This window comes from Hippopotamus amphibius, chromosome 2, assembly GCF_030028045.1.
Source record: "Hippopotamus amphibius kiboko isolate mHipAmp2 chromosome 2, mHipAmp2.hap2, whole genome shotgun sequence".
In the NCBI taxonomy this organism is placed as follows: Eukaryota; Metazoa; Chordata; class Mammalia; order Artiodactyla; family Hippopotamidae; genus Hippopotamus; species Hippopotamus amphibius.
In genome coordinates, this window is record NC_080187.1 from 2,750,450 (window position 1) to 2,778,415 (window position 27,966).

At 61.6% G+C, this 27,966-nt stretch overlaps 2 protein-coding genes across 6 annotated transcripts in view; one reads left to right on the forward strand and one right to left on the reverse strand.

Annotated features, from left to right (window-relative positions):
- Positions 1-673: 673 nt before the first annotated feature.
- BRD3 (bromodomain containing 3) overlaps positions 674-27,966 on the reverse strand; it is a 34,829-nt gene continuing 7,536 nt past the window's right edge. For 3 of the 5 annotated variants that reach the window (XM_057722245.1, XM_057722246.1, XM_057722247.1), the window contains exons 2-12: positions 21,338-21,663; positions 20,391-20,528; positions 19,467-19,614; positions 18,568-18,782; positions 16,540-16,911; positions 14,186-14,314; positions 11,998-12,189; positions 10,603-10,832; positions 6,657-6,949; positions 5,383-5,511; positions 674-3,699 (exon numbers count right to left, since the gene is read on the reverse strand). In XM_057722245.1, coding sequence (XP_057578228.1) covers positions 3,584-3,699; positions 5,383-5,511; positions 6,657-6,949; positions 10,603-10,832; positions 11,998-12,189; positions 14,186-14,314; positions 16,540-16,911; positions 18,568-18,782; positions 19,467-19,614; positions 20,391-20,528; positions 21,338-21,550 — 2,175 coding nt within the window. In that variant the 5' untranslated portion in view covers positions 21,551-21,663 and the 3' untranslated portion in view covers positions 674-3,583. The remainder of the gene's footprint in view (positions 3,700-5,382; positions 5,512-6,656; positions 6,950-10,602; positions 10,833-11,997; positions 12,190-14,185; positions 14,315-16,539; positions 16,912-18,567; positions 18,783-19,466; positions 19,615-20,390; positions 20,529-21,337; positions 21,664-27,966) is intronic. The other 2 variants (XR_009051380.1, XM_057722248.1) reach the window with 2 other exon arrangements.
- Positions 25,462-27,600, forward strand: LOC130843962 (basic salivary proline-rich protein 1-like). Its single transcript, XM_057719898.1, has 4 exons — positions 25,462-25,546; positions 25,685-25,923; positions 26,342-27,206; positions 27,527-27,600. The coding sequence occupies exons 1-4, from the start codon at positions 25,462-25,464 to the stop codon at positions 27,598-27,600; spliced, it is 1,263 nt and encodes a 420-aa protein (XP_057575881.1).

Genomic DNA, 27,966 nt, shown 5'->3' on the forward strand with positions numbered 1-27,966 from the left:
GCAGACTGAGGGCGCAGCGGGGGCAGAGGATGGTGACCGAGTGGGGACCGAGGCGACAGAACGTGCGGGTCAGCGAAGGAGGTGGCCCGTCTGCAGAGCCGCTGACCTGAAAAGGCAACAGGTGATGCTCTCTAAACCCCAGGGCTCCCCGCGGGCTGAGGATCAGAGCCCCTGAGCTCTTTAAGACCCTTTTGGATGCTCCGGGTGTTCCTGCTGGGGCTACAGGACGTCAGAATGAGAGTTCCCCCACCCCCATCACACACCAGCAAGGGGGGCTGGGAGCCCAGAAAGCACAGGAAAAGGCACCTCTTTTTTTTTCTTTTATTATGAAAACAAAACAAATGCCCCAGGAGAAGGGTCCATGATTACCAGAAACATCAAAGAGTACTTTCTACCATTTTTATTCTGTTGTGTTGAGGCCAGCATTGCAATAAACAAGCTAAAACTACTTACATTGGACTCATTTTCAGTAACTGACATTTACAGGAATATACTAGAAACGGCACTAAAAAGTTTAAGAAAAGTTACGGTAAACTTGCATGCACATCATACAGAAAAAGTAACATTTTAAATATAAAAAAGAAAAGCTTCCTGGAAGTGTTATGCAGTATGAGGGAAGAGGCCACACCGGATGGAACGGATACTTTCCCGTGGGCGGTTTTCTCCCCCCCCCCCCCCCGCAAACTGTGTAAGATGTGAATGTTGCAAAAGAACAAAAACAGAAAAATAAACAAAAAAGAAAAACGTATCTTAACAGTTTGTAAGCCAGAGGAGTAGGCAAGGGTCTCTGGAATCAAGATAACAGCGAGGCTGCCCCCTCAGCCCCTGGGGTCACCAGGGCTGTTTCAAAGCCGTTTCCGTGCCGTGCGCGAGGCCAACCCACTGAACACAGCTCCTCACCCTCGACAGGCTGCCCTCGGGTTCTCAGCTGGAGAACAGCTCGGCTCCCCCGGCACAGAGAAGTGGAAACGGCGAACTCCCACAGGCTGACCTCGGGGGAGGGGGGGAGTCCCCGGAAACTCTGAAACCAGCTTTGAAGTCTGGACAGAAAGCCTTAAGCGACCGGTGAACTGCACTGCTCAGCACCGACTGAGCCCTCCGGCGGCATCAAAGCCAGCGGGTCTTTCCGAGGAAAGGAGCACAGGCGGCTGAGCCTCCTCTCGCAGCACAGAACCAGCGGGTAAGGGAGCGTGCCCGCCGTGCTCAGCTCTAGGGCCCGCGGTCCCTGGCTGAGTGGCTGGCACAGCGGAGGCTCCCCACTCGCGGCTGGGGGGTTGCCCCACGGGAGCCCCCGGCACCTCCGGGCCCCCCGGCCGGGGTCTGCCTGTTACCCAGTCGTGTGCCTGCCGTCTACTGCCCGTGAGAGCCTGCTTCACGACCTTCCGTCGTGTTGTAATTCCTTAAAGTCATAGGCTATTTACTCCGTTAAAGATCTGTTTAGAAAACATCTTTGAAAAACAGGGCAGCTTTAAAAAATGGCAAGTTTAAAATCCACTTACATTCGTATTACAAACAAAACTTAATGAAAAGTTGAACAGACTGGCTCAAAACTCACCCAAAGGTCAGACTCACCAGCAGTCAGAAAAATGGTAATGCACCATCTGTCGCCTCATCAGAGCTCTCCTTAGCCGTGAGGGCTGGTGGAATCCAATCGATTTTAGGATTTTTAGAAACCACCACCTGTTAGGATACCAGCGACCAGTCCCTGATCCACCCAGAGGTGCTGGCAGAGAGCGCTCGCCACCAGACGAGAGGCCGGGCCACCCACGGCTCCACCCCCAGCACCCGCCCCGGTGAAGTCTCACGGGGACGTCTGGGAGGAGGCCCTGTTTCGGTCAGTTCTGTGCTAGCTGGAAAATGTGTGAGCAGGGAGCCCCGGGCAGTCTGGAGGGGAGGGAACCTTCCTGGGGCCAAAGGCTTTTCCACCCTGGAGAGAGAACAGGCCAGGGGAGCCCAGCCAGGCCACTGCTGGAAGACTGAGTGGGGTGGCGGGGGCCGCGCCCCTCCCCTGGAGGTGGGGGTTGGGGGGTGCCCCGTCGGGTGGCCCTTGCATTCCTGGCCAAAGCCACAACGCTCAGAGCCAGGCAGCCCGTGTGGGTGGGGCCATCCCCGCACTCAGAGGCCGTGTGGCAGCCTCTGGAGAAAACAAAACCAAAACATAACCGTCTGTTAAACTCTGTATATTATTATTATTACTTTTTTTTTACAATAGAAAGTTAAAAATCAAGACTTAGATTTACTATACATTTTTTTCTCTCAGATTACAAAGTTTATATTATATAACTGGGGTTCCCTAAATTGAAGTCTTTTAAAACAGTCCTAAGAGAGACCAGAAATGAATACAAAAGAACTAAAACAAACGAAATAAAAAATTAGAATGTGCTGCAGCTGGAAGTTGTCTACACCTGTAAGTCTCCAAATTTCACACACACACGAAAAAGAACAAGAACAAAAACCCCAGCAGCCCCGAGACAGAGTGAGCACTGACGTGATTGAGCGCCGGCCCGGGGTCGGGAGGCGTAGCACCTGGAGGCGAGAGGCCCGCCGGCCAGCAGGGTCTGGGCTCCCCTTCAAACCAATGAAAAGGCCTGCGTCTCTGCTTGTTTTTGAAAAATGCGTTTCTTTTGCAGTTTTGTTTTTCTTTCCTTTTTTTTTTTTTTTTTTAAAAAAATGACCAATGATGTTAATAAATAAAGTATTCATATATACATGAAACTGGGACGATGGGTCCGGAGTGCGTGGCAGCGGCTGGGCTGGGGACACACGTGGGGCTGGCCTTTCGTAGAAAATTGCTGAACCTTACAAAAAAAGTCTCCTTGTTTTTTTTTTCATCTTTTCTTCTTTTTTTTTTTTTGAAGTTGAGGTAAAAGTTTCAGTGTTTGGGAACCTTCGCGCCGCACACGTAGGCGCCGTGTTCCCTCCCGGGAACCCCGGACGTCACAGAGATCAGGCTCCCTTCCGCGCCCACCCCCGACGGTCCCCCACCCGCAGGAGCGCTGCCTGCAGTGACGATGACCCCTCCCCGCCGGGGCCCAGCCCGGGCCCTCACGGGTGGGGGCAGGCACGGCTGTCCTCAGCCCCTGCAGAAAGAGGTGACCCCTTGGACGTGAAGGTCAGAGCCCAGGCCCCCGACGACAAGGACCCACGCCTGTCCGCAACGCTAACAGCCTTCACATACGGCACCACTGCCGAGACATCTCCTTTGGAGAAACTCTCGCTGGAGCTACAGGCCAGGTGGGGCATGAGAAAAGGGATTTTGCAAGAACCTTCCGCTCACACCTCACATGTTTTCTACGGTTATCAGGTTAGCGTTTGAAGCTGTCATCGCCAAGGGACTGAATTCAGCTACGAAGGAAAGACTTTATGCAGATTCACAGCTTCTCATAAAGTCTAGTGGACACACACAAAAGGATCTTTGACCTAGTAAAGCCCAAACTGGAAGAGACCGTAACACTGAATCAAAGAGAGAACCTGCACACCATGGAACCAAAGGAGTATATTAACCACAGAGGGGGGGACTGCAGAGCTGCGGCGCGGCGTGGCCGCCGGTCCCGTCCCGGCCCGTCCTGGTGGAGTCCTGGCTTCACTCCGAGTCGCTGCTGTCGGAGCTCGACCCGCTGGAGCTGCTGCTCCCGGACTCGGAGGATGAGCTGCTGCTGAGCCGGGAGGGCCCTCCCGAGGGCGCGGAGCCCGACTTCTCTGGGGGAGATGCGTGGGTGAGAGGCGCCGCCCACGCCCCCCCCTCCCCCCCGGCAGCCCCTCCCTCCGCATGAGCTTTTCCGGAACCCCCCCCCACCCCATCTCATGCCCCGACCCACCCCGATCCTGCCCAACCCGTAACACATGCTGCTGAAAGGAACCAGCACATTAACGAGGTTGTGATGCTGTAAGAAACACACCTGGTGCCTGTACCCTGTTCCTGGCACGGAGTTCCTAAATCTCCTGGAATGACTCATAAGGAGCCCCTTTCATCACACCTGAGGTTACGCTAATGAGCGACCCAGGCCAGGCCCCAGAGAGCCGGGCACAGGGCTGGTCACCAGGAGGACCGTGTGACCAGGGGGTGGGATGGTCAGCTCCCCCCCCCCCCCCCCCCCCCCCGACATCTGAGGAGGGGTGGGACCTGGAGACTGAGGGCTTCCAGGTGCTGGAAGGGTGGTGGCTGGAGAGGCGTGGAGGCGCCGGGCCCCGCACCCTGCCCTGTGCCCCTCGTCCCCCACCCCTGGCTGTCCCCACGTTGTATCCTCCGTAACAAAGGGCAGTGGGTTTAACTCCTAATTCCTGAGTTCCTTCTGGGAGCCGTCCTAGCCAGTTTTCAAACCTAAAGAGAGGGTTGCGGGAATCCCCAATTTACAGCCCATCAGTCAAAGGTACAGGAGGCTTGGGACATGCACCTGGTGTCTAAAGGAAGGGCTGAGCCCTCAACCAGTAGGGTCTGCACCAACTCCAAGTAGAGAGCGTCAGACCTCAACTGAACTGCAGGACACCCAGCTGGCGTTGGAGCCTGGAGAGCTGGTGTGAGAAAAACTCACACATTTGGTGTCAGAAGTATGACCAGAAACAGCTCAGAGGTCAACAGATCTACATACGCTTAGAGACTGGGAAAAAGTGAACGCGATCTACTAAGAGAGACTGATGGGAAGTGGCTGGCCATATAAAGACATCCACAGTCACGTGGCACTGGGCAGTAACAGTGCAGCCACCCTGCTCTCCCCAGGGGTGGTCCAAGGGGACCCTCCCAGCCGTCCCTGGGAGCAGGCAGAGCTCCGAGGCCCACTGTGGCACCCAGCTGCTTTGTGACCAAGACTGGACCTAGCAGCTGACCACCGTGCCTGCGCCCCAAAGTCCCTGGGGCCCTTTCTTACAGGCTCGGGAGAAAGGAGGCAAGGAATCGCATCACCTGCTCACCCACAATAAGACCCCAGAGTCCACAAAGCACAGGGCCTGGGGCTGGACGTCGGGCCCTCCCTCCACCCGTGACATTGGTTGACTTGCTGGGAACCAGTGCTACCGTCTGGGGGTGGCCAGAGAGCTCCCTGCTGGGGGCCAGGACCCACAGAAGCTGCGGGGTGGGACGCCAGTCCCTCCCAAGGCATGGGGTCCAGCCCCCAAGACCACAGTAGGCCCTTCCAAAGAGCCCCCTCCCAGAGGCTCTGCAAAGTGGGGCTTTCACACACGCCAGCCATCTGCTCAGCCTCCCTGCAGGGCCGGGGCTCTGGTCCCAGTTTGCAGATAAGGAAATCGGGGTTTCGGGGGGTCAACAGCCTCCTCTAGGGAAACACAGCTCGCTATGCGGTGGAGCCACAGGCGCAAACCCGGGTCAGCCGCCCACGCCCTCCTGCCTCCCTCCCCGGGACAGAGGGGCACAGGGGCCGTGGGTACCTCTCTTGGCGGGCTTCTTGCTGTTGCTGAGCTGCCCGCTGACATCCTGCAGCCGCCTCTCGAGCTCCTTCTTCTTTTCCTGAGCCAACTCCTCCTTCGACTTGGCCGCCTGCTTCTTCCCGCTTGTGGCTGTGGGAGAGCACGGGAGCTGAGGCCGCAGGTGGGGCAGGACGGGCGGCCCCAGGGGCCGCCTCCGGTGGCACGGCCCCCACGGGGCTGATGCCAAGCTCCCGCCACACGCAAAGCTCTGTAACTATCACAGAACTCCTGAGCTGGGACAGACCCCCACCACTGCAGACAGGCCTGCAGACGGCGACACCCCGGGTGAAGGGCAGGGCCGCCACTTGAGGCCCTGACCCTCTGACTCATGGGTTTCCTTCACCGTGGCTGAGGGTTTCCCTTGGCCTCCGTGAGGGCCAGACTCTGCCCGGGAGCCCAGTCCACCACCTGCACGCCTGCACCAGCACCTCTCAGTCCACAGGAGACTTACCGAGGGTCAGCCGTGCCATGACTGCAGGGGGTCACGTGATGCTGCATCCAGGAGAAGGCGGCTGCCCCCTCAGAGCACGTGAGGACCAGGCGGCCCAAGGGGGGCCACACACAGGATCATGGGCACCTGGGGTTCCTCAGGGCTGGTGGCTGCCCTGTCCTCCTACCACCATGGGGCTGCCTGGGGCCTGCCCTTCCTCTCACTCCCCAGCGGCCACCAGACCAGCAGTGACCCATTCCTGTCCAGTGAAGTCATCAGCTTCCAGGGTGAGCCTGAGCCTGTGCAATCGTCCATCCCGGGAGGCCTCTGGACCTCAACCCCAGGCAAAGGGAACTGGCCTGCCAGGCAGGGAATCGTCGACAGGTCACCCGCAGCCCAGGCCCCAGAGCCTCAAGGCGGCTTGTGGTGAGGGCCTCAGCCAGCATTTGAACGAATGGGGCTGGGGCCCGACACAGGGGTCCTGTCTGCTCTGGTGAAGGATGAGGCACACACGTGCTGCCCACCTGCCCGGGAGCCGAAGAAGGGCTCTGGCTGGGGCGGGGCTGCAGCCAGTCTCAGCTAAGTACCTGACCCCCAGCTGAGCAGACAGCAGCTGTGTCCTTGCCTTCTCAGGGCACAAGGCAGAAGAGGGGCGAGGAGCCCGGCAGCCTGTGACCCTCTCCTACTCCCACTCCCACTCCCACTCCCGGGGCTGCCTGGCTTTCTGCTCTGGGAGGAAGGAGTGACGGGGGGGCGGGACAGGAGAGGCGGGGCGGTAGCCACGCGCTCTGCCCCGGCGACTTACAGAACGGCTTCCTTTGCTTTTTCTGTAAACAAGACTTGACGTATCTCTCTAGTTCCCGCAACGTGGTGGGTTTCAGAGTCTCAAAGTCAATCTCTATCTCGTCGGGGTTGGAGTCCCTGAGCGAGGGCTCCCGCGACTGGATGATGTGCACCACGCGGCCCAGCTTCTCGCCCGGCAGCCGGTTGATGTCCAGGCTGAGCTGGCGCTTCTCGTCGTAGCTCATGGGCAGTCCCTCCTCCTCCTCTTCCGAGTCGTAGGAGGCCGACGCCTGCTTGCCACCCTTCTTCGGCTGTCTGAGGCAGGAGGCAAGGCGCATCACGTCACGGAGTCCCCGTCCCCATCCCTGGAGACCCTCCCCCACCCAACCCCTGCCCTGCAACCCCAAGCTCCCCTCAGACCCTGACCCCCTTGCCCACTGGCCCTTGTCCTCTGCAGAACCGGGCCCTCTTATCAAGGAGCAGCCCAAAGCGGTGCCCCGGAGAGAGAAGCCGGGCTACTGCCTGGAGATGCACACACACCTCCAGAGGTCAGAGCAGAGGCTGCTACTGGCTCAGGGAGGCCTTGGCCAGGAGACAACCATGGCGGCCATCCCCCCTCAATGCCCCACAGGCACCTCAAGCACAACAGGTCAAACGCGTCTCTATATTCAAATAACCCAAAAGAAGGCAGAGAAGGGGATGGAGGAATAAACAGAAGGGACAGACAGAAAGTAACAGAATGGTAGGTGGAAATCCAAGTGTGTCAATAATTACATTAAACATAAACGGTCTAAACACACCAATTAAAAGAAAGGATGGTCCGATTGGATAAGAACCAAGACCCAATTTATTTGTTGCCTACCCCACCTCCCCCCTTTGAATATAACGACAGAGGTAGGTTAAAAGTAAAAAGGGGCGGGGGGGGCTATCCCATGTAAACACTAATCAAAGGAAAACCACAGTAGCTATAACAATTTCAGACAAAGTAGAATTCAGAGAAAGGAAAGCTATCAGGAGAAAGAGGAACACTGCGTGATGATAAAAGAGTCAACTGACCAAGAAGACATCACAGTCCTACACGTGTGTGAATCTAAAATCAAGTTTCAAAATATATAAACAAAAACTGATAGAGCTGAAGGGAAATGGGAAAATCTGCAATTTTACGTGGAGAATTCAACGAGTCTCTCTTGGTAATTAACAGAACAATCAGCAAGAACAGAGTAGATCCCAACACCATTACCAACCAAAGTAACTTAATTGACTATTTTTGTCTGTTTGGGGTTTTAAGGTTTTTTGTGTTTTTTGTTTTAACGTATACGTGTATCTACTCTTTCAAATTCTCATCTCAATATTTACAGGCTATTGAGCAGAGTTCCCTGTGCTATACTGTAAGTGCTTGTTGGTTATCTATTTTAAATACAGCAATGTGTACATGTCAATCCCAAACTCCCAGTCTATCCCGCCCCCCACCCATCCCCCACCAACCATAAGTTCCTTCCCTAAGTCTGTGAGCCTGTTTCTGTTTTTGAAAATAAGTTCATTTGTACTTTTTTAAAGAATTTTTTTTTTATTTTCTAACAGACATTTACACAACACTTCACCCAACAGCAGGAGAGTACACACTGTTTTCAAGTATACGTGGAATGTTCACCAATATAGACCATATTCTGGACCATAAAATAAATCTAAAACAAACTTAAACGTGTTGAAGACATACAAAGTATGTTCTCTGACCCCAGAAATCAATAACTGAAAAATATCTGGAAACAATCTCTAAATATCTGTAAATTAAGCTACACACTTCTAAATAACCCATGGTCAAATAGGAAGCCTGAAGAGAATTAAAAAATATTTTGAATTTAAATGAAATCACAACATATCAAATTTGTGGGGAACATACAGCCAAAGTAGTGTATAGATGCAGATTTACAGCATTAAATGCTTATATTAGAAAGGAAGATCTTGGACTTCCTAGATGGCGCAGTGGTTAAGAATCCGCCTGCCAATGCAGGGGACACGGGTTCGAGCCCTGCTCTGGGAGGATTCCACATGCCACGGAGCAACTAAGCCCATGCGCCACAACTACTGAGCCTGTGCTCTAGAGCCCATGAGCCACAACTATTGAGCCCGTGTGCTGCAACTATTGAAGCCCACATGCCTAGAGCCCGTGCTCCACAACAACAGAAGCCACTACAAACGAGGAGCCTGCGCACCACAATGAAGAGTAGCCCCCGCTCTCAGCAACTAGAGAAAGCCCATGTGCAGCAATGAAGACCCAACACAGCCAATAAATAAATAAAATAAATAAGTTAATTAAAAAAAAGTTATAAAAAAATAAAATAAAATAAAAAAAAAGAAGGTCTGAAATCAATAATCTAAACTTCTATTTTAAAGATAGAGAAGGAAAAGCAAATTAAGTCCAAATCAAGCAAAAAGAAACAGTAAAAATAAGACCAGAGACGAAAGAGAAAGAAAACAGAGAAAAACCAATGAGATCAAATGCTGGTTCTTTGAACAACCAATAAAATGGATCAATTTCTCCAGATTCACCAAGAAAAAGATATGAATTATCAACATCAGGAATGAAAGGATACATCACTACAGACCCTCCTACCCAGGATGTGAAAGGCACAAACCCCTAAACCTGACTCAAAAATAAAATGATAACCTGACTTCCTGTATCTATTAAAAGGACGGAATTCATGGTGAAAAACTTTTCAACAGTGAAACTCTGGGCCCAGATGGTTTCACTGGTGAATTCTATTACACACTTAAGGATTAATACCAATTCTATAAACCTACCCCAGAAAACAGAAGAGAAAGGAACACTTCCCAACTCACTTTTGAGGCCAGCACTGTACTGACACCAAAGCCAGAGACAGAGCTAGAATAGGGAACCTGATCTCTGCCTCCCCCTGCAAAAGGGAGGGAGGGAGGAGAGACCCCGACCACTCTCACTGCCCTTCCGGATGGCACCACTGCCCGCCCAGCTTCCAAAGCCCAAGTCCCCTGGCTCCGCAAGCCCCTCCTTCTACTTCCAGGGACCAAGGCCTGTCCATTCTGCCTCACAAACCATTCTCAAAGCAACACACCGCCACCCTGCGGCCACACCGGCCTCTCCCACCTGCGTAACCACAGTGACGCCAAGGGCATCCTTCCTCCCACTATTCCATTCTCCACACTCGCTTCATTTGCTCAGAGAATAAACTGCAAAAGCCTCAAGAGAGCCGGCCAACCTCAGCAGCCTCAACCCTCCCCTCTTCCCAACCTGCTCCGTTCTTCAGCGGCGCCCACCGTGTCCTAATTCCCAGGGGGAACACGTTCTACTGGCCTCCACGGCTTTGTACCTGCTGTTCCTGATTCTTGGAACCCCATCCTGACCCTCTGCACAGCTGTCACCCCCTCTTCTGGGAAGCCTGCCTTCTTCCCTGCCAGGAGAGGCACCCCGGCGCTGCGTGCCTTCCCCACCATCCTTGTCTCCATGCTCGTCTGTGGCAGGCATCCCTTGGGGGTAGCGCCTGGCCCCAGCGGGAGCTAAGTAAAGATTGTGGGGACTGGGGAGCTCTGTGCCAAGGCGCGCCTCAACCACCCGCCCCTCCACCTACTAGGCAAGCCGGCAACCGGGTGCCCAGAGACCAAGACACGGCACCAACGCTCCCAAAGAAAGCTCCTGGGCCCAGATCAGGAAAATATCCCCAAAGCCCCTAGATGCTGAGTTCTCCAATGCCTGTGACTGAGGCCAGCCCCACACGGAGCCAAGCAGCGCCCTCCAGAGGCCATGCCTTCCAGGTGGAGATCTCGTTTGGTCCCCACAGCCTCCCCACAAGGTGGGCAAGAAGAGAGCCACCCCCCCCCCACCCCACCGCATCTCCCCGTAACAGCCCAGCGTCCAGTTCACCAGGACGGAGCCTCGGATCCAGCATCCTCCTGCCACGCGAGTGCCCAGGACACATGGCGCCAGAGCCCACCTGCCGGCCGCGGTTGTACTGTTGGCCTTCTTGGCGGGAGCCTTTTTCTGCTGGGCCTGCTTGGTGGGCGGGGCCACCTTGGCCTTCTTTTCCTCCTCGGACTTGGTCTTGTGCCTCTCCTTGTCCTTGTCCTTGTCTTTCTTCTTCTTCTCCTTCTTCTCCTTCTTCCTCTTTGGCTTGTTCACTGGGGCCTGAGACAGGGCGGCCAGCTGCTCGTGCACGGCCTTCAGCTGGAAGAGACAGGCAGCTGAGCGGGGCTCCCCGGGGGGCTGCGGGTGGGGGTGGGCGGCTGGGGTGCCTGGGAGCTGCTGCCACCGTGCGGGGGTGGGGAGCCAGGGAGCCAGACAGGTTCCAGAGACTGGCAGAGCCCGTCTGGCCCTTGCCAACCCCTGTGACGGCGGGCGAGCCGCTGTGCCTTGCAAGGCAGTTGGCACCCGCAGGGCTCGGTAAGTGGAGGCTCCTGACTTTCCTACGAGTTTCTTTATTTCCAGATGAGGAAGACCCTCTAGGAAGAGGTTCAAATGCCTGCCCAGAGGAGACTTCCCACGGCCACTCGCGGGCAGCCGCTGGCCGTCACACAGCAGGGCCACAGGGTTAAAACAGTCCAGTGCGGGCAGCGGACTCTCATCTGGGCCGACGTGTAGCTGCCAGTGTGCTACGTGCTCCACACGCTTCTCACCTCAGCCGCCCCAAAAGGGGCCCCAGGGCCACCCGGAGCCGCACCGAACAGGTGAGGAGGCGCTGTCCCCGACCTCTAGCAGGTGGACGGGCCAAGACGGCACCACGCTTGCACACGGCAGCCACGTCCTGGACCGACAGCTGCACCTCAGGGCTGTCCTCCCTGCACCGTCATCCCTAACGAGGCTCAGCTCAGACGCCCTGCGCCACTGGGGTGCCAGCAGGGTCACTGCTACTCCACTGCCTCCTCCCCGCCGCAGGCCCCCAGGAATCAAGCGCCTCTTGGTCCCATTTTGCACATGAGGAGCGTGAAAGGGTGGAGATGGCCACAGGGGGTCAGAGGCTGAAGTAGGACGACCTCATCCCAGCAGGAGCCACGAGCCCGCGCCCACCCCACTGCACAGGCTCCTTGGGCCGCACGGCTGCAGCTTCTGCCGGTGTCTCCCAGACCTTTCTGGAGCAGGAAGAGGTTCCAGGCCTCCAGGGACACCCCAACAGTCAGGCCCACAGGACCCCGGGCCTGCAGGCACTGCCAAGGGGGCCCTCGGAGCTGACACGTTCCCTGGGTCCCCTCCCAGCAACACCGCTGTGAAGGACGGCTGTGGCTGAGGGGCAGTGGGGGTGACCAGGACAAACCTGGGGTCAAGGACCGGCCAGAACTGGGCCCTGGTCCCGCCCCACGGTCTCACCCCTGCGGTTCCCGGCCCGGCCACTCACCTGCTCCTGCAGCTCCGCCAGCCGCGTGGCCCGCTCCTCCTCCGAGTCCGAGCTGCCCGAGTCCGAGGAGCTCTCCTCGCTGCTGCGGCTGCTCTCCGTGCCCTTGCTGACCACGGGGGCCGCGGGCGCGGGCAGCGCAGGCGCCTCCGCCGGCTCATCCGGCATCTTGGCGAACCGCATCTCAAACACGTCCTGCGGGAGAGCAGGGGCCGCCTGGGTCCCGGACGCCCGTGGGCAGCCCCCGGGGAGTCGGGGAGACTGAGCCCAGCCTGTCCAGGGCGCTGGGCCGCCCCCCGCTTGCTCTCTGTCCCTCCCTCCCAGGCGCTGAGCATGGGTCCAGGGCCAGGGGACGCAGGGTCAACGGCCAAAGACACAGCCTTTTAGGAGCTGGTACACAAGCTCCACTGTTAGACACGCCCGCCTCCTGCAGCAACTTCTTAAAGCATCCAGGCCCAAGGCTCCACCTACTGCCAGTGAGAGGGCCTTCCCTTCCTGGGGCTCCCCAGCCGTGAGATCTGGGAGGCTTCCCATTTCTTTCCCCGTGATGTTACTGTAGCATCACATCTCATGCTGAGTTGGGTCCAAACGTGGACTCAAAAGGCCAAAGTCGTCCTACCAAAACCGCCAGCTCCTACACAGCCTGGGGAGTGTGCTCAGCAAAGGTCCACTCCCCTGGTGGCCCAGGTTCATTTCTGACAGGATGCGTGGCCATGAAGGGAGACTTCTTTCTGCCTAGCTCATATACAGAAAGCCACAGGCACCTGGTTTTCATACGGAAGATGCGGCCGCACTGATCAGGCATCTGGCTCCCGGAAGAGCCTGCTCTGGGTCCTGGTCCCCCAGAATCTCCTCCTGGGGTAAAGACATCTCAGAGGTGCACTGCTACGTAGTCCACGACCTGGCCCGCTCTGGGCAAATGACCCCCCCGGGGGGGTGTCTACATCAGGCTGCTGCAGTGTCGGGCTCTCACCCCACAGCGTGACTTACACAATCAATAGTGCAATTACTAAATACTCATCAGTAGTAAGATTTCCAGCCTCTGTGGCCACCCTGCGGAGACCACCTTTTGCTGGAAGAGAATCAGAGCCACTGCCCTCGGGCCCGTCTGCGGCCAGCGCTGCCTGGCTTCCTCACAGAGCAACTCGGAAGACTTCGGAGTGCCACAGAGCCACGACAGCACGGGGCTTCGCCAAGCCTTTTGGCTTCCTGATCTTGGTATGAAACCGGGGGTCCGGATGGCTTCCTCTGGGTGTGCTGGGACCACCAGCACTGCACAGCCACATCCCCCGGCAGGAGCCGGTGCACAGAGGGAACAGCCCGCAGGGAAGGTAAGGCAGATCAGCAGGACCCAGAAGCCTGGAAGGAGGCTCCCCTGTGCCCCATCCGGGGCCTGGGTGATCAAGGATGTTCCTGAGTTATCATACAGGGTTTTCAAAAGGGTTCTGAGCAAGGGACTGGGAACGTCTTACAGAACACCACTCTGGGTCCCGTGGGAAGAAGAGCTACTAGGAGAGGATGTACATCCACAGCACCACTCCTCCAAAAAGAAAACCTTCCAATCGCGTCACATGTAAAACACGGGTGCTGTTATTTACAAAAGCAACAGGCCAGGTGACCGCAAGGAGAAGGAGAGACGCCGTGTGCTGGCCCGCACAGAAACCCGTGGCAGCCCCCAGACTCTGACAGACGATCACACACGTGGGCGCGTACACACACACACCCCCACGGCCTGTGTGTGAGATCTGGGGGCACGTACGCAAAGTCCCGCCCCTGAAGGCCCGACGGCGCTCCCTGCGGGCCCCACAAAGAGCCGTCCCCCGATACGACCCCCACGGGCCTCCCCGGCAGGCTCCTGACAAAAGGGTGCCCGCACACAGCAAGGTGCAGGGAGCAGGCGTCGGCCTTCTCTCCGTCTCCACCCTGGCTACAACACCTGCCGGCGCCCACCTGCTTGCTGCCGCCCACCTGAGCCTGCAGCTCCTGGAAGGCAGAAACTGGCCTCTGGGCCACCACGTCCCTGGAGAGCAGGCCCGGGGCCGGGCGGCCCCGCGGCCCCCCCCCCCCCGACCCCACGCCTTCCCTGCTGGACGCCCTCCCGGACGCCCATGTCCCTCCTGGGTGCCTGCCCCGAGCTGCTGATCCCACCTGTGCCCCGGAGGCCCCTCCCCGGCAGAGTGCCTGGGGTTACCTGCAGCTTCCGGGCCATGGCCACCACCTCGTGGTCTGGGGGGTTGTATTTGTAACAGTTGGAGAACATCAGCCGGATGTCGGCGGCAAAGCCCTGTGCGTCCGGGTACTCACGGCTGTCCATCTTCTTCTGTAACACACAAGCCACGGGGTGTGAGGGCACCGCTGCGCCTCGGGCCCCCGCCACGTCCACCGCCGGCCCGAGGCCTCGTCTGGGAGCCCAGGGAGCGGGTGAAGGGGGGCCCGGGGGCTTGGAGGGGAGGGTCTGGGGCCCCACAGAGAGGCAGACGCCCAGGGAGAAAGGACAAGGTGCTCACGAAAGTCCCGGCTGCCGCAACCAACGATCCCAACTCGATGTGAAAAGTCGTTCTCTACCAGTTTAGGGGACTACTCAATTCTCAGAATGAGACATTTAATTTTCTTCCCCACCCCGAGGATCCAGGTGCTGTCAGCCAGCCTGCTTCACGGATGCACCAGATGGCCCCGCCGCCCCACTGGGAACACAGGACGCCTGGCACTGCAGGTGGGAGACAGACGTGCAGCCCGCCAGGGATGCCATGAGGTGGCAGCTAAGATCGGCGCAGACGGGCAACTGCTCTGGAGGGAGTGAGCTCCCCGTGCCTGGATGCGTTCACATAGAGCTCGTCAGTCAGGCACCTCATGTTGGGGCTATGAGGTGTCCGTTCATCCGGGGGGCCCTGCTCCGCTGCGGCAGGACGTTGTGGGCTGGAGCCCAACCACCTACCTCCCCAGCACCCAGGCTAACAAAGTCCTGGCATCGATGGAGGGGTTGGTGGTGGCCAGACTCCAGGACCTGCAGCCTCTCTAAGCCTAGGACACATCACCCTCCTCTGCCCCCTTGAGAGCTTCCAACAGCACTGGGGCTGCCTGGCTCCAGCCCTTGGCACAGCCTCCCCACTCTGGGGTAGCTCAGCCAGGAAGGACAAATGGGCACCCAGGACCCTCTCAACTTCTGCAAGATTCTCAGACTCCAGCCCTAATGTGACAGCTGGCCACTTTCCTGGTGCATCTGGGAGCTCGAGTACCACTGCCCCACTGTCAAAACCTGCTTGGAAAGAGCCAGCCCGAGCCAGGAGCTAATCTGGAAAGATGCAACCAGACTATTAGGTGGAAACATCTCTGGAAAGGGTGGCGATGACACCAGAGGTTAGGTCTTCTCTCCACCTGCCTCTGCTCTGCTTGGATTTTTGATCCTCTGTTCATATCTTACTCAGATTTAAAAAAAAAAATCAATCAAAGAAAAGTAGCTGACATTCCTGGGCCCCCGGGTAGAGGCAGGGCCACTGTAGCACTGAGCGTGTCCAAGATAGCCAGCGCCCTGCCCTTGCAATTAGGAAGAGGACCAGAGAGGGTGAGGAAGCTGCCTGGTCACCCAGCCCAGCCAGGCCCGCCCGACTCAGCCGGCTCCCGAGGAACCACTGCCCTGGATGGCGAGGTCTGTCCTGCCCCTGTTGGGGAGGAAGACTTCCATCAGGAGAGTCTGCCCCAGGGCATCATTCCGGGGACACGAGGCAGAATAACTGGGAACCAGCAGCTCAGGGCCCAGACCCCATTAGCGCAAAGAAACCACCTCTCGCCTTTCTGGGGGCACCTTTCCAGGCCACACACACCCAACTGCCAGGGACATTCCTCAGACCATCAGAGACTGGTCCAGGCTGAGACAGGGCAGCTGTGTCAGGGCGCAAGCTCAACAGGGTCTCAGGAACCCCTCCCGTGTGCACTCCGGGAAGACCCCTTAGCAGCTAATCCCAGCCCCAGGTCTCCTGCCCTCGGGACTGCTGCTACCCGCTGGGGAACTTTCTCCACCTCTGCCTGGCCCAAGCCCACTCTTCTCTGCTTGTACACAACCGGCCTGACCTGGAGGAAAACCCACAAAAGCCGAGGGGGACGCCCTCAGCGCAGGAAGACCCTGGCGCAGGAAGCAGGAGGCCGGGACTCCTGGTCTCGGCTCTGCCACCCCTCCCCCAGCAGCCACTTCTGTCCAGGGAGGGGCTGGACCACGGGAAAGGGCCTCCTCGCCTGACGTTACAGAGACCTGCAAACACACCGGGATGCAAACAAACGAGATGACGAAACCGGTTCAAGGGGACAAGGAAGCTGCAGGTTCAGAGAGCACAGGGCAGAGAACGCCTTCCTCCCCGACCTGACCCTGCCAGAGCCAAGCTGGGGCCCTGGGCCAGCCTGGAGGCCCTGTTTGCTGCTGTTGGGCAGGCCAAGGGAGCCGGGCGATGCCCCAGGCCTGCCCCGAGCCGGCACAAGACACCAGCACTATGACAGCCCCGGGGACATCGGGCGGCCGGGCAGCTGCTAGGGGCCGCCGGGCCACGCACGTACCTTCACGGTGCTCAGGTCCATCGGGTGCTTGATGATGTCGTGGTAGTCGTGCAGCTCCAGGGCCTCGGCGTCCACCGGCTTGTAGAAGGGCCAGGCGTAGGCCGCGTGCTTCTTGGACAGCATCTCCTTGAGGATGCTGTCGCAGTGCCGCAGGTGCTCCGAGAGCCTGCCCTTCTTGCCCGCGTGCTGGGGCACCTCGCCGTCCTCCAGGTCCTTCTTGGGCGGCTTGATGGGGCGGCCCCCGCTCTCCCGCCGCGCCACCACCTTGGCCTGCTTGGGGTCCGACAGCGGCGGGGGCGACGCGCTGCGGCTGGCGGTGATGGCGGACGTCGTGGGCGTGGTGGTGTCTGCTTTCCGCTTCACGCCCTTCTTCTGCGACGGCAAAACAACAGTGAGCCCCGGGGCCCAGGACCAGGAGCGTCCCGGCGGCGCGGCCCGAGTGCTGACCGTCTGCCGGGCCCCCGAGCGAAGCCACAACATGCACGGCCGCGGCCACCCTCCCGGGGCCCCGCGCCGCGCGGGATGCCGAGGCTCAGAGGGGCCGCGTCGCCGGCCCGAGGTCACACAGCTGGTGGCGGTGAGGCTGGACTCGGAACCTATCCCCGGGCCGCCCCTGAGCCCCTCCCGAGCCCCCAGACCCCGCGGTCACGGTGGGCCCTCGCCACCCGGAGCGGCGGCCGCTGCATCACAGCCCGCCCGCAGGCCCCTCCCGCGCGTGCGCCACGGCTCAGGGACGAGCACGACCGAGGCGGCACCGTGGCCGGGACCGTCAGCACGTGGGGCTCGGGGACAGCAGAGACGAGAGGACCCCGCCGGTCACAGGCCAGAGGGAGCACCCCAGATGCGGGCTTCAAAGCGGGCGCTCCGAGGGCAGGGGCAGCCGCGGGCCGGGGGGAGCATGCGGGCGGCGGGGCGGGGGCGGCAGCCCAGCCGGAAACACAAGCAGCAGCACGCGTCCGCGGACCGAGGCCTCCAGGGGCGAAGTGCCTGGGCAGGGCCGGATGTGACCCTGAGGGCCGCGGGCGTCAGAGGGCGCCTGCCCGCCCGGGGAGGAGACACCAAAACGACCCACAGGCCCTTGGCGGGTGTGTCCGGGGCCTGAGAGCGGGTCTAGCACCCGGGGGGGGGGGCAGGGCTCGGTGCGACCCCGAGACCAGCCTGGGGGGGCGGAGCAGCCCCCGGGCGCCGCGCGCGCGGGGAGCAGGGGGCCACCAGCCTCACGGGGGCCTGCGGCCCGGGCGCCGCCACGGTGGGTCGCCGCCCCAGCCAAGCCGCCGCCCCCAGGCTGGCGGGCACGAGCCAGGCACCCACACACACTTCACGGGCGCCCACGGAGGCCAAGCACGTGCCGCGGGGCCCGGGGGCTCATCGGGCCACGGCAGAGGGCATGCTCCAAGACAGCGGGCGCTGAGTGAGGCGGCCGGGCCGGGCGCCGCCCGAGGACAGGCGGTGGCGGCCACGGGCAGGGCCAAGCGGCGGGGGCGGCTTTTTACCTTGGGAGCCACTTAACCCCTCTGAGCGCCTGCTTCCTCATCTGTAAGATGGGGGAAACACTGCCTGCCCCACAGGGTCGCTCGCTGTGAGGGTCAAATCGGAGAAGATGAGACACGTCAGTGGCCGCCCTCACGGCCCGGCGTTCGCAGGGAGCATCGCGGAGCAGGTGGAGGCCGCCACCGCCCTCCCCACGCCAACCGACGGAAACCCGAGCGCGCGGGCGCGCGGGCGCGCGGGCGAGGGCCGGGACCCCTCCTCTCTGCACCGCCCGCCTCGGCCCACGTGCTGCAAAGGCCAGAGAAGCTGGGGTCCAAGCGCAGCCGCCCTCACCAGCCGTGTGACCTGCAGCTCTGAGCCTCGGGCTCCTCAGCGTCGGGGACCGCAGCCCACCTCCCGGGCACGCGGGGAGGGGACCCGTCCGAAGTCACGGGTGCCAAACGCCCGACAAGCGGTCGGTGCCCGGGGGAAAGCGGCGGAGCGCCCGCCTGCCCACCCCACACCTGCCCGGTCCAGGATCCCCCCGGGGGAGCTCACCTTGACGACGGGCGGCGTGGGAGGGACCACGGGGATGATGGGTGTCGCGGGAGGAGGCGGGGCGGCAGCCGGGGGGACAGGGACCGACGTGACGTTTGCAGTGATGGTTGGCACAGGGGTGGCGGCGATGACGGGCGTCTGGGAGACCGTGGGGGGGACGCTCTGGAAGGGGGTTGCCGGGGAGACAGAGGACACGGCCGCCACTTGCTGCGTACCTTGAGGACAGAGGAAAGGAGGCTGAACGGACCAGGCTCTACCAGCGACGCTTCTGGACGCTGCCAGGACCATCCCCTCCAGCCAGGGCACGCCAGGTGCCAGCAGAGCCCCTCCTCCCGAGCCCCTGGCCCTTGTCGTGGCCGCCTCCGTGGCCTGAATGAGGCAGGACAAGGCACGCAGCCTGGCAGCGGCTGCCAGGGGGCGGACTCGGGTTCCACCGGTAACCAGCCGGGTGACCGAGATGGAGCCACGTAAGCAGCCCCAGCCCCGACTGTGAAGAGTGGAGCACCCGGCCTGGCTCCGGGGCTGCGCCGCCCGGCGGTTCACCGTCGGGACCAGGCGAGGCCACCCCCGGGCTCCCGGTGCGGATCCTAATCCCCACTGCTGCCATACAGGCCAGAGAACACAACGCGTGCTGCAGGGGCAAAGTCCTCGGAGGGGACAAAGGGACAGTGTGGCTTCCGGGGGGGGAGCACCAGAGGGACACGGCAGGAGCATCATCCCTGGCAGCAAGGTCACCGGGCCTGCGGGCCACACACGGCAGAGGCCCGGCTCCCGACCTCGCAGACAGACGGGGAGCCTGAGCCTGGAGGGGCCGAGGGATCCTCAGGAGAGACGCTGGTGTCAGCACCCGGCCGCCCACCGGCGGGGGTGGACAGAGCGATCGGCCCCCGACCCTTTACCTGCACTCTGGGTTCCCGAGCCTGGTTTCCGGCCTTTGCCCTTTGGAGCAGGCGGTAACAACTCTACTTCCTCCTGGGGCATCTGGGCCACTTTCTGCAGAAAGATTTTCTCTAAGGCTTGGGCCATGAGCACTATGTCATCTGTGGGCTGAAGACACAGGGGAGGCCAGGTTACGCACTGGAGAGGGGCCACGCGTTTCCAGCCAACAACCTCGCGGCGTTGCTCAAGAAAAACATTGACTTACAAAGTTGTTAGAGGATTTGCAACCGGTTTGCGAGGCAGAAATAGAGACACAGATGTGGACAACAAACACATGGACACCAGGTGGGGAAAGTGGGGGAGGTGGGTGAATTGGGAGACTGGGATTGCCATATATACGTTACTAATAAGAAAAAAGTATATCAAATTGCACACTTTAAATATATGCAGTTTATCATATGTCGATAACAGTTCTTAAAGAAAGAAAATTGTTATGGGATTTGGTGGGGCAGGAGGGAGGCAAAAGGAAGATATTTTAACGTGGAAACTCCTAGAAGAATTCAAAAAGCACAAAGAATAAAAACCACCCTTTAACCCATCAGACGGAGAAAAAGGGGTTCAAGCGTATGGACGCTTTAAAGCATTTGGTGTGCACCGACGCCCTCTGCAAAGGCGGCTGTGACGTCCGCTCCCTCCAGCAGGGGACAGGGGCCCACACTCAAGGCCACCCCCAAACGTGTGGCTTGTGGGACCCGCACGAGGGGATTGCGGCCAGACAAGGGCTGAGCGCGAGGCTGGGACGTGCCCCGAGCCTGCCTGAGAGCCGCCGCAAAGCTCCCGGCCCCGCGGGCACCGGCCAAGCCCAGGCTGGCCCGCCAGCCCAGGGCTCCCGGGGCCGGGGCAGCTCACAGGTGCTGGGGGCCCGCGCCGCGCGGCCTTCTTACCTTGTTATAAATATAGCAGTTTGTAAACATGGTGTTGAAGTCCTGCATGCATTCACTCGCGCTCCAGTAATAACTATTCTCTAGTCTCTTCTTAATAGTCCCCATGTCCATCGGGTTTTTTATTATCTTGTGATAATCCTAGAAAACAGATTTTCAGGGGCTTCACTGTAGGGTTCCACAGGACCACGTTCGCGACTCCCAAGCGCGGCGATCGTGCACGAGGCAGTCGTCTCGGGGAGCTGGGCTGGACCCCGGTTTCTGCCCCACCTGAGGGCAGGCGGGCGTGAGGCCTGGGGCGGGCACTCGGCCAGCCGAAGCCCTGCCGAGCCTCTGGCCTGATAAGGGCTCTGTGTGGAGGCAGAGAACTGCAGGGCTGGGCCCGAGCCCCTCCCCCGCGGACTCCAGACTTCACTTGAGGGCCCGCGGTGCCCGGGGGCCGAGCTGGCCCGGGGCCCAGGGCCCAGGCCGCCGAGTGCTGGCCCGGGGCTTTCCCTTGCAGGGCTCAGGGGCTCTCTATTCGGGTCCAGAGAAGAACGCTGTCGGACGGCCATGTCAGCACCAGGCACGCAGCTTGGGGTGCTGTCCCTGGGAAAGTGGGCTGCACCCACTTGAGCGCATGGTTTCACGTGCAGACATGTCATTCTGCAGGACGTGCCGGGCATGGGATGAAGACACAGGTGAGTCTCTACATCTGACCCCATCGATGGTTCCTCCTTCGTCCACCCACGAGGCCACGGGTACCGCCCGCTTCCTGCACCTGGGACAGTGCCCTCCATTCCCCCACGTGTCTAAGCAGCCCCACTGCTCTTGGGTTGTTGTGGGTCCTGGGCCGTGCCCAGCTTATCAGAACGAGGCACAGCCCAGCACCACCTCTGCCAAGGCCAGGGGGGCCTCCTCCCAGGAGCTGGGGCCCCGGGGGGCAGGCGCGGTGGGGAGGGGCCACTCACAGGCAGGTTCAGCTTGATGGCGTCCACGGGCTGGTAGAAGGGCCAGGCGAACTGGTGTTTCCAGAGAGTCTTCACCACAACGTTCTGCATGTACTGCAGCTGGTTGGTCTTGCGGCCGGGCTTGGCGGGGTTGGAGACCTCCGGCGGGGGTGGGTTCACAGGGCCCGGGGCCACCGGGATCCCCGAGGGGGCGACCGTCGTCGAGGTGGACATCCTCCGGCTGCTCACTCACTGGCCGTCACGGCAGCGGCTCGGGGAGGCCCTGGCTTCCTCTGTGTTCCCCGCCGAGGCGTGACATCCCATGTCTGGGCCCAACCAGGCAGCACCTGCGGGGAAGGAGGGATGGCAGGGGACGGCCGGTCACCCTGGGCCCCGCTGCCCCGCAAGCACGGCTGTGCGGTCATGGTGAGGCCACGTCAGCGCGCTCACCCCCCTCAGGCCAACCCTCACCTGTCACAGAACCACTTTCCCACTGCTGCCCTCACACGGGGGCAGGGAGAGACACAGGTGACGGGACAGAATGCCCACAGGTGCCACCTGGGCAGGTGGGGAGAGGCAGGGGTGGGAGGCGGCCGTCCAGGCGGGGGCCAAGGCCGCGGCCACTGCCGGCCCACTGCCCACCAGCCGCCTGCCTGCAGGGGACTGACTCCACGCTGTTCTTGACTGTGGCAACTCTTTAGGCAATGATTCACACGGAGCAAGCCACGACGTGGACCTGACAGCCGAGCCAGGCCGGCGGAACGTGCGAGGGACCGCGCGCGGCGCACAGGGCCAGGCCCCCTTGAGTGAGGTCGCCGACGGAGATTCTAAGGTAACCACGAGAACGGGCTCTGGTTTGTGATGGTGGCTGGGCTGTGACGTGGCCGGCTGGCGGCCAATCAGAGGGGCAGGAGAAGGCAGGTGGGTCCCTGCAGCCTCGGCTCTCGGAATGTTCTCTGAGCACGGACCTGGGGAGGAAGCGGCTACCGCTGCCCCACGTGTGTCACCAGGAGACAGACGAGCGCCAAGAAAAACGCTGTGCAGTAAAGGATGAAGGGGCCACCCCAACATCAAAACCCCACCTCTCGGGAGGAAGTCGGTGGCCCCACTGTCACTTTAGGGCACAGAACACGCCGGGGGCTGCACGTGGAATCTGGAGCGGGCAGCACCCGTGCAGCTGCTACTGCAGGCGTTTACGTGCACCTGTCACGGGACTCCGCTGGGTCGGGCTGCACGGCGGGCCCACGTGCAGAGGACAGAGCAGTGCAAGTCAGCCGCTGGAAGCGTGCTTGCAAAAGCAAACGGTTAAAACTCGGAGAGTTTTTGAGCTGACTGCCATCTGGCCTGCAGCCCGCGATCTGCCGCGTGGGCGTGTTTACACCACAGCCATCAGCACAAGCTATAGACCAGGGCTTCCTCAGACCAGCTTGCTAAACCCTGACCAGTGCCTCCTCTGCCCACCCCAACCCAGAGGGAAGAGCACTCAGAAGAGACATCGGGCACATCTCCCCCCCGCAGACCTGCCCCGCTCGCCCACCCTTCCTCGGAAGAATGTTCTGGAACACTCCTAGGTGCCCTGCCCGCCCTCCTGGGGGCCCCACAGCTCATCTCCTCCACGCTCGGCCCGGACGAGCTGGCACCTCTCAGGCTCCTCCATCTCGCCCACCCGGGGGGCACCCTCGCGGCCGTGCCGGCTGGGCTGATGGTGCTGAGGCTGCATCGCGGCACCAGACAGAAGGGCGCTGGAGTTCTCACCCTTGACGCCTCGCTGCCCACCCCCAGCAGGTCTGAGCACCGCGGCCCAGCAGCGCCACCTCCTGCTGGGGTCTTCGCGCAGCCCCCGTGGGCCTGCCGTCTCCTCACGGGCCCCGCCCTCCATGGCAGCAGCGCTTCTGTCTGTCCCACTGGCTGGTGACTCGTCTCCCTGTCCTGCAGCGGTGGCCGCGCAGGCCCGCGTCCTCCCTCTCCTCCGCTGGCTCCTCTGCCCCACCGCCAGCACCTGCCAGGGCCTCCCAGACCTCGGGCAGCTCGGGGTGGCAGAGCAGGTGCCGGGGCCAGACTCCCAGTCCCAATCCCACCTCCGCCCCTCGCCAGCCATGGGATCTGGTCCCCCGGTGTCCCCATGGAGCTCTCTGAGACCAAAGGAGTCCAACATAGGGCACTCGGGCCAGCGCTGCACACGTACCAATCACCGCATGGTCCTGCCGTGACCCCTGCGGCGGCTCCCTGCGTGGGGGGCCCTCGGATCCGTGAAGGAAGGATGTACCCTGTTCCTGCCACCCCCACCCTGGGCCTAGACGCTGGCCCAGTGCACCATGGGGCGGGTGGACAGGCGCCTGGTACCCAGAGCTGCTGCTGCATGGTCCAGGGAGCAGGAACGGGCAGGACACAGCCGGCGGCTAAAACCACTGGGAAGGACACGGGTCCCCCAGGAAGGGCAGCAGGCTGCCGGCCACGGTGCAGACTGGCCTCCCCCAAGCACGAGGACCGACGGACACAGCTCTCCGCCCAGACGTGCTGGGGCTGCTGTCAGGACCCTCAGCCGGGCCTTTGCCCTCCCTCCCTCTTCTGACCCATGACGGACCGCTCCACACCGGCAGACGAGCAGGGCGCCCGCCGCAGCAAGCACAGGACACACCCCTGTCGTGGGGTGAGCTCCCAGGGGCTGCGAGGCCGTGCCGGGAACCCCAGGATATGTGGTTAAGCTCTGAGCCCCGTGCCTGACCCAGCACACGCTCACTGAAGGCCAGCGGCCACCAAAGGCCAGAGGGAGCGCCGAGGTGCGGACACACTGGGGACCCCAGCAGGGTCTGTGTGGTTTAGAGCGACACACACAAACGTGCCAGACCCCCCATGGCCTGGGGGACGGCTCGTGGCAACAGGACCCCCATGCTCTGCAAACACGAACGCTGCCCCAGCACCTCCGCCGGGATGAGGCGGGGCCCCCACGCGTGCAGACCCCCGCAGGCGTGTGAGGGCAACCACAGGGGTCACGGCATCCCCCGGCAGGTGGTGGCACAGGACCCCCCCATGGCAGAGGCCGGCGCCTGGCTCATCCTCCGTCCCCAGCAGCCTGGGCACCGGCTCGCCAGGGAGGAAGGAGGGGCAGCTACAGCGTAAGAGGTTGGGGTGCCCCCTGCTTCCCTCCCCCCCGCAAGCCCCTGCCATCCCAGCAGCCAGGACCCACCTCCTGGGAAGGGCTGCGGGGCTGGGGAGCGGGCTGGCAAGGGGACAGCCAGGAACTCAGACATGACCGTCTCTGGGGGGACACACAATCGCCGGGCCATCCAACACTGTCCCCTCTGGGGTGGTGGGTGGCGCGAAGGGGCCACGCTGCCCCCTGCCCGGGCACAGACCTCAGGGCCTGCGCGTCCCTGGCGAGCAGAGCCACAGAGAGCCTGGCCTTGCCTCCCCCGCAATCCCGCAGCCCCGACAGCGGCCCAAGGAAACCAGACGCCAGCTGAGCTCAGACGGGAGTGGAGAAGCCCACACGTGGCCTCAGGACGAAGCCACGAGGGGCAGGAAAATGACGGAGGGGCCCCCTGGGCGCCCGGGACCCCACCCCGACAGCGCCCGGGCCCCAGGGCTGCTCTCTCCCTTTCTGCTTGCGTTTCTGAAGCGGTGGATTTTTTTAAGGACGTGTTACTTTGCAAAAAGGAAAAGCATAAAGGGATTTCTCCTCTGAAAAAATGTACGAACACAGCCAAGCATCTCAGAGCTAGTTTTCTTCCCTCCAGGGTCTGGGGACAGGCCGGGCAGCCCCACGTGCTCCGTCCAGGGGACGTCCTGGGGCCGCGACGACCCTGAGGTCTTGGCTCACCCGCAGCAGGGCCGCCAGCGGGAAGCGCAGTCGGCCACCCCCGCGTCGCCTGGACGGCTGAGAAATCCCCCCAGCGCCCACCTGTCAAGGCGGCAGAGGGACGAGGATGGACGCCAAGGGTGCCGCCCACGCTCCCCCCGCCCCACGCCAGCAGCTGTGCTGTCTGTCAGCCTCCCCGTCTGGGTGGGGGTCAGGGCCACATCCCGAGACCGGAAGGCACAGGCTGCTTCCAGAAAGACGCTGGAACTTAAACAGTCCACCAGCTGACCCTCTCGGAGGGCTCAGCCCTGAACCGACATCCGTGATGGACAAGACGTGCAGAACGATGTCGGGGTTTAAAACAACAGGAAGGGGAGACTGCCGGGGAGTCCCCTCCACCTGTGCCTGGGGTCCCCCGGCCGCCCCCCTGGGTGAGGCCGTGGGGGCAGACAGCTGAGAAGCACCACAAGATACGACGGGTGGTCGGCCACGGCCACGAGCCCTTCGCCTCTGCTGAGGGTAAGACACTACGTGATCCTACAAGGTCCGTGATCAGGCCCACCACACAGGACGCAGCGGAGGGCCCTCCATCCTCGGGCTACCTCCTGAGCCCCCACCCCCACGGAGACGCGGAGACATCAGCCCAGGACCCGTGACCCTCCGACCTGGCTCCTGGCGCCACGGGGGACCACGGGCGAGAGGAGGAGCCGGCACCCAGGGAACCAGCGGCCCCACCGCCACCAACAGCAAGGCCACCCAGCCAGCCCGCGGGGCAGGCCCCGGCCAGCCGCGCCCCTCGGCGTCCCTGGTCTGATGCTACCTTCCGGCCAGAGATGCAGAGAGGGCCCCAGACGTGGGGGCTGGGCAGAAGGGCAGGGGGGAGGGGGGAGGGGGGAGTGCCCACCCCCACCCAGCTCTGCCACGCCAGGGTTCTGAGCTCCAGCACGGCCATCAGCTGTCCACTGCTCCCAACCCTGCCCCACAAGGATGTGGGAGGCCAGGGACATCGTGGACCCTGGTTAGAGGACTGGCTGACACTGGCCCCTTGAGTGGAAGAAAGGAGGTGCCTGTGGTTCCCACGCCACCTGGGGAGGGGCCACAGCAAAGAGACAGGGACAGAGCCCGAGGGCCCCTGGGCACCCACCTCCACGCCCCATGCAGACAAAGCGAGGTCACTTGGGATGGACACAGCTTAAAACACAAACACAGCTTCCCGCTTCTCCCAGCCGCCACGTCCCAACGGGCCAGGAGCCGCCGGGCACTCCCCTCCCGACCCCACGCGGTCCTGGCAGGGAACCACAGGCTGCCCAGTGGAACTGCCCTGGCCGGAGCCGGCGGCCGGGCAGGAGACCACCAAGGAGCAGAACGAGGCGGCCTGTCCATCAGAGAGCGAGGAAGCCTCCAGCTCCCCACCACGGCTCCCCGGGGCCCGGCCCCTCCAGTGGTCTCCTCGGCCAGCAGCCCTGGCCTCCACGTGGGAACACGGGATGTCCCAGCCCCTCCCCTCGGCCATGCCAGGCCCCACCCAGGACAGAGGCCGGGTTGTCCTGCCCCCCGCCCCCCCCGACTCAGCAGCCGGGGACCCAAAGGAGACACAGAAAACTGCCGTGGGGGCCTCCAGACCTCCTCCTCGAGGGAATGCCAGTAGGGTGCCCACAGGCCCCCCAATCGAGGGGAAAAGGCAAATTCAGAGCGGAGAGGGGTGCCAGAAGGGTCTGGCCTGTTCCACTGTGGCTGGGTGGGGCCTCCAGGAGGGGCCGCAGAAGGAGCAGAGAGAAGGTCCGGCTGGGACCCCACCCCGGGTTCCCCGGTCAGCTGTGGCACCCAGAGTTCACGAGGGGCACGGCCAGCTCACGCTCTCGCCACAACGTCGAGCTGCCCCCTGGGGGCGGGTGCAAGGCCCCCCCACCCCAGACGCCCACACTCCTGGGACGGCCCGCGAGCCCCAGGGACACCAGCCGTCCACTCACGCCAGCACCCGCCCCACCCGGGACAGGAGCAGGCATCGCCCCTGTGAACAGGCTGAGAGCAGACACGGCCGCCTGGCCTCATGGACAGGCCAGAGCCCGACACCAACTCTCCCAGAGCCAGGTGTGTCCTGATCGAACCTTTTGGGTCTGAGAACCCAGCAAGGGCACCATTCTGGGGCGGGATCCTTCCAGGGACACCCCCCAGCCCCCTGGGTCTGAGATAATGTCCCAGTGTCCCGTCTAAGGGTAAATAAGGACCACAGATGGCCTTTTATCAGCTGTAAAGGGTTAGCTCTCGTTGCAAAAGAGTTAGGAAAAGAGCTCACTCCCCAGAGCAGCTGTCTGGGGTCACAGCTGGAACAGAGGAAGGCAGCCCATCACTGGGTTCGGCTTCTCCGCCCAGCCCGGGACCCTCACGGCCCCCACGTGGCCCCCTGACAGCTGGGGCGGGCGAGGAGGTGGTGCCCGACCCCAGCGTCCGTGCCCCGGGCCCGTCTGTTAGAAACGCCCGCTAGACAGTGAGTCGACAGGCATTTACTTCAACACTGTCTATCTGATGACCTGTTGGATTCAATGTCGATGCTTTAGGGGTGACGGTGGTGCTGTGGTTATACCTCTAAAAAAGCCCTTGTCTTTTAGAGGTGGGTACCAAACATCTTACGAAGAAAATATGCGTGGCATTTGCTTCGTGATAATGAGGGGTGGGAAGGGGGTTGAAATGAGTGGAGGAGACAGGACAGAGCAGGAGTGCTCACGGCAGAAGCTGAGCATCCTGAGGGCTTCTACTGTCCCTCTCCTGGCCTCACTGGAAAGCCCCTACCCCACCACAAGGAAGAGGGTGACCCCCTCTTTCCTCCGGCGCTCAGGACCCTGCGTCCCCC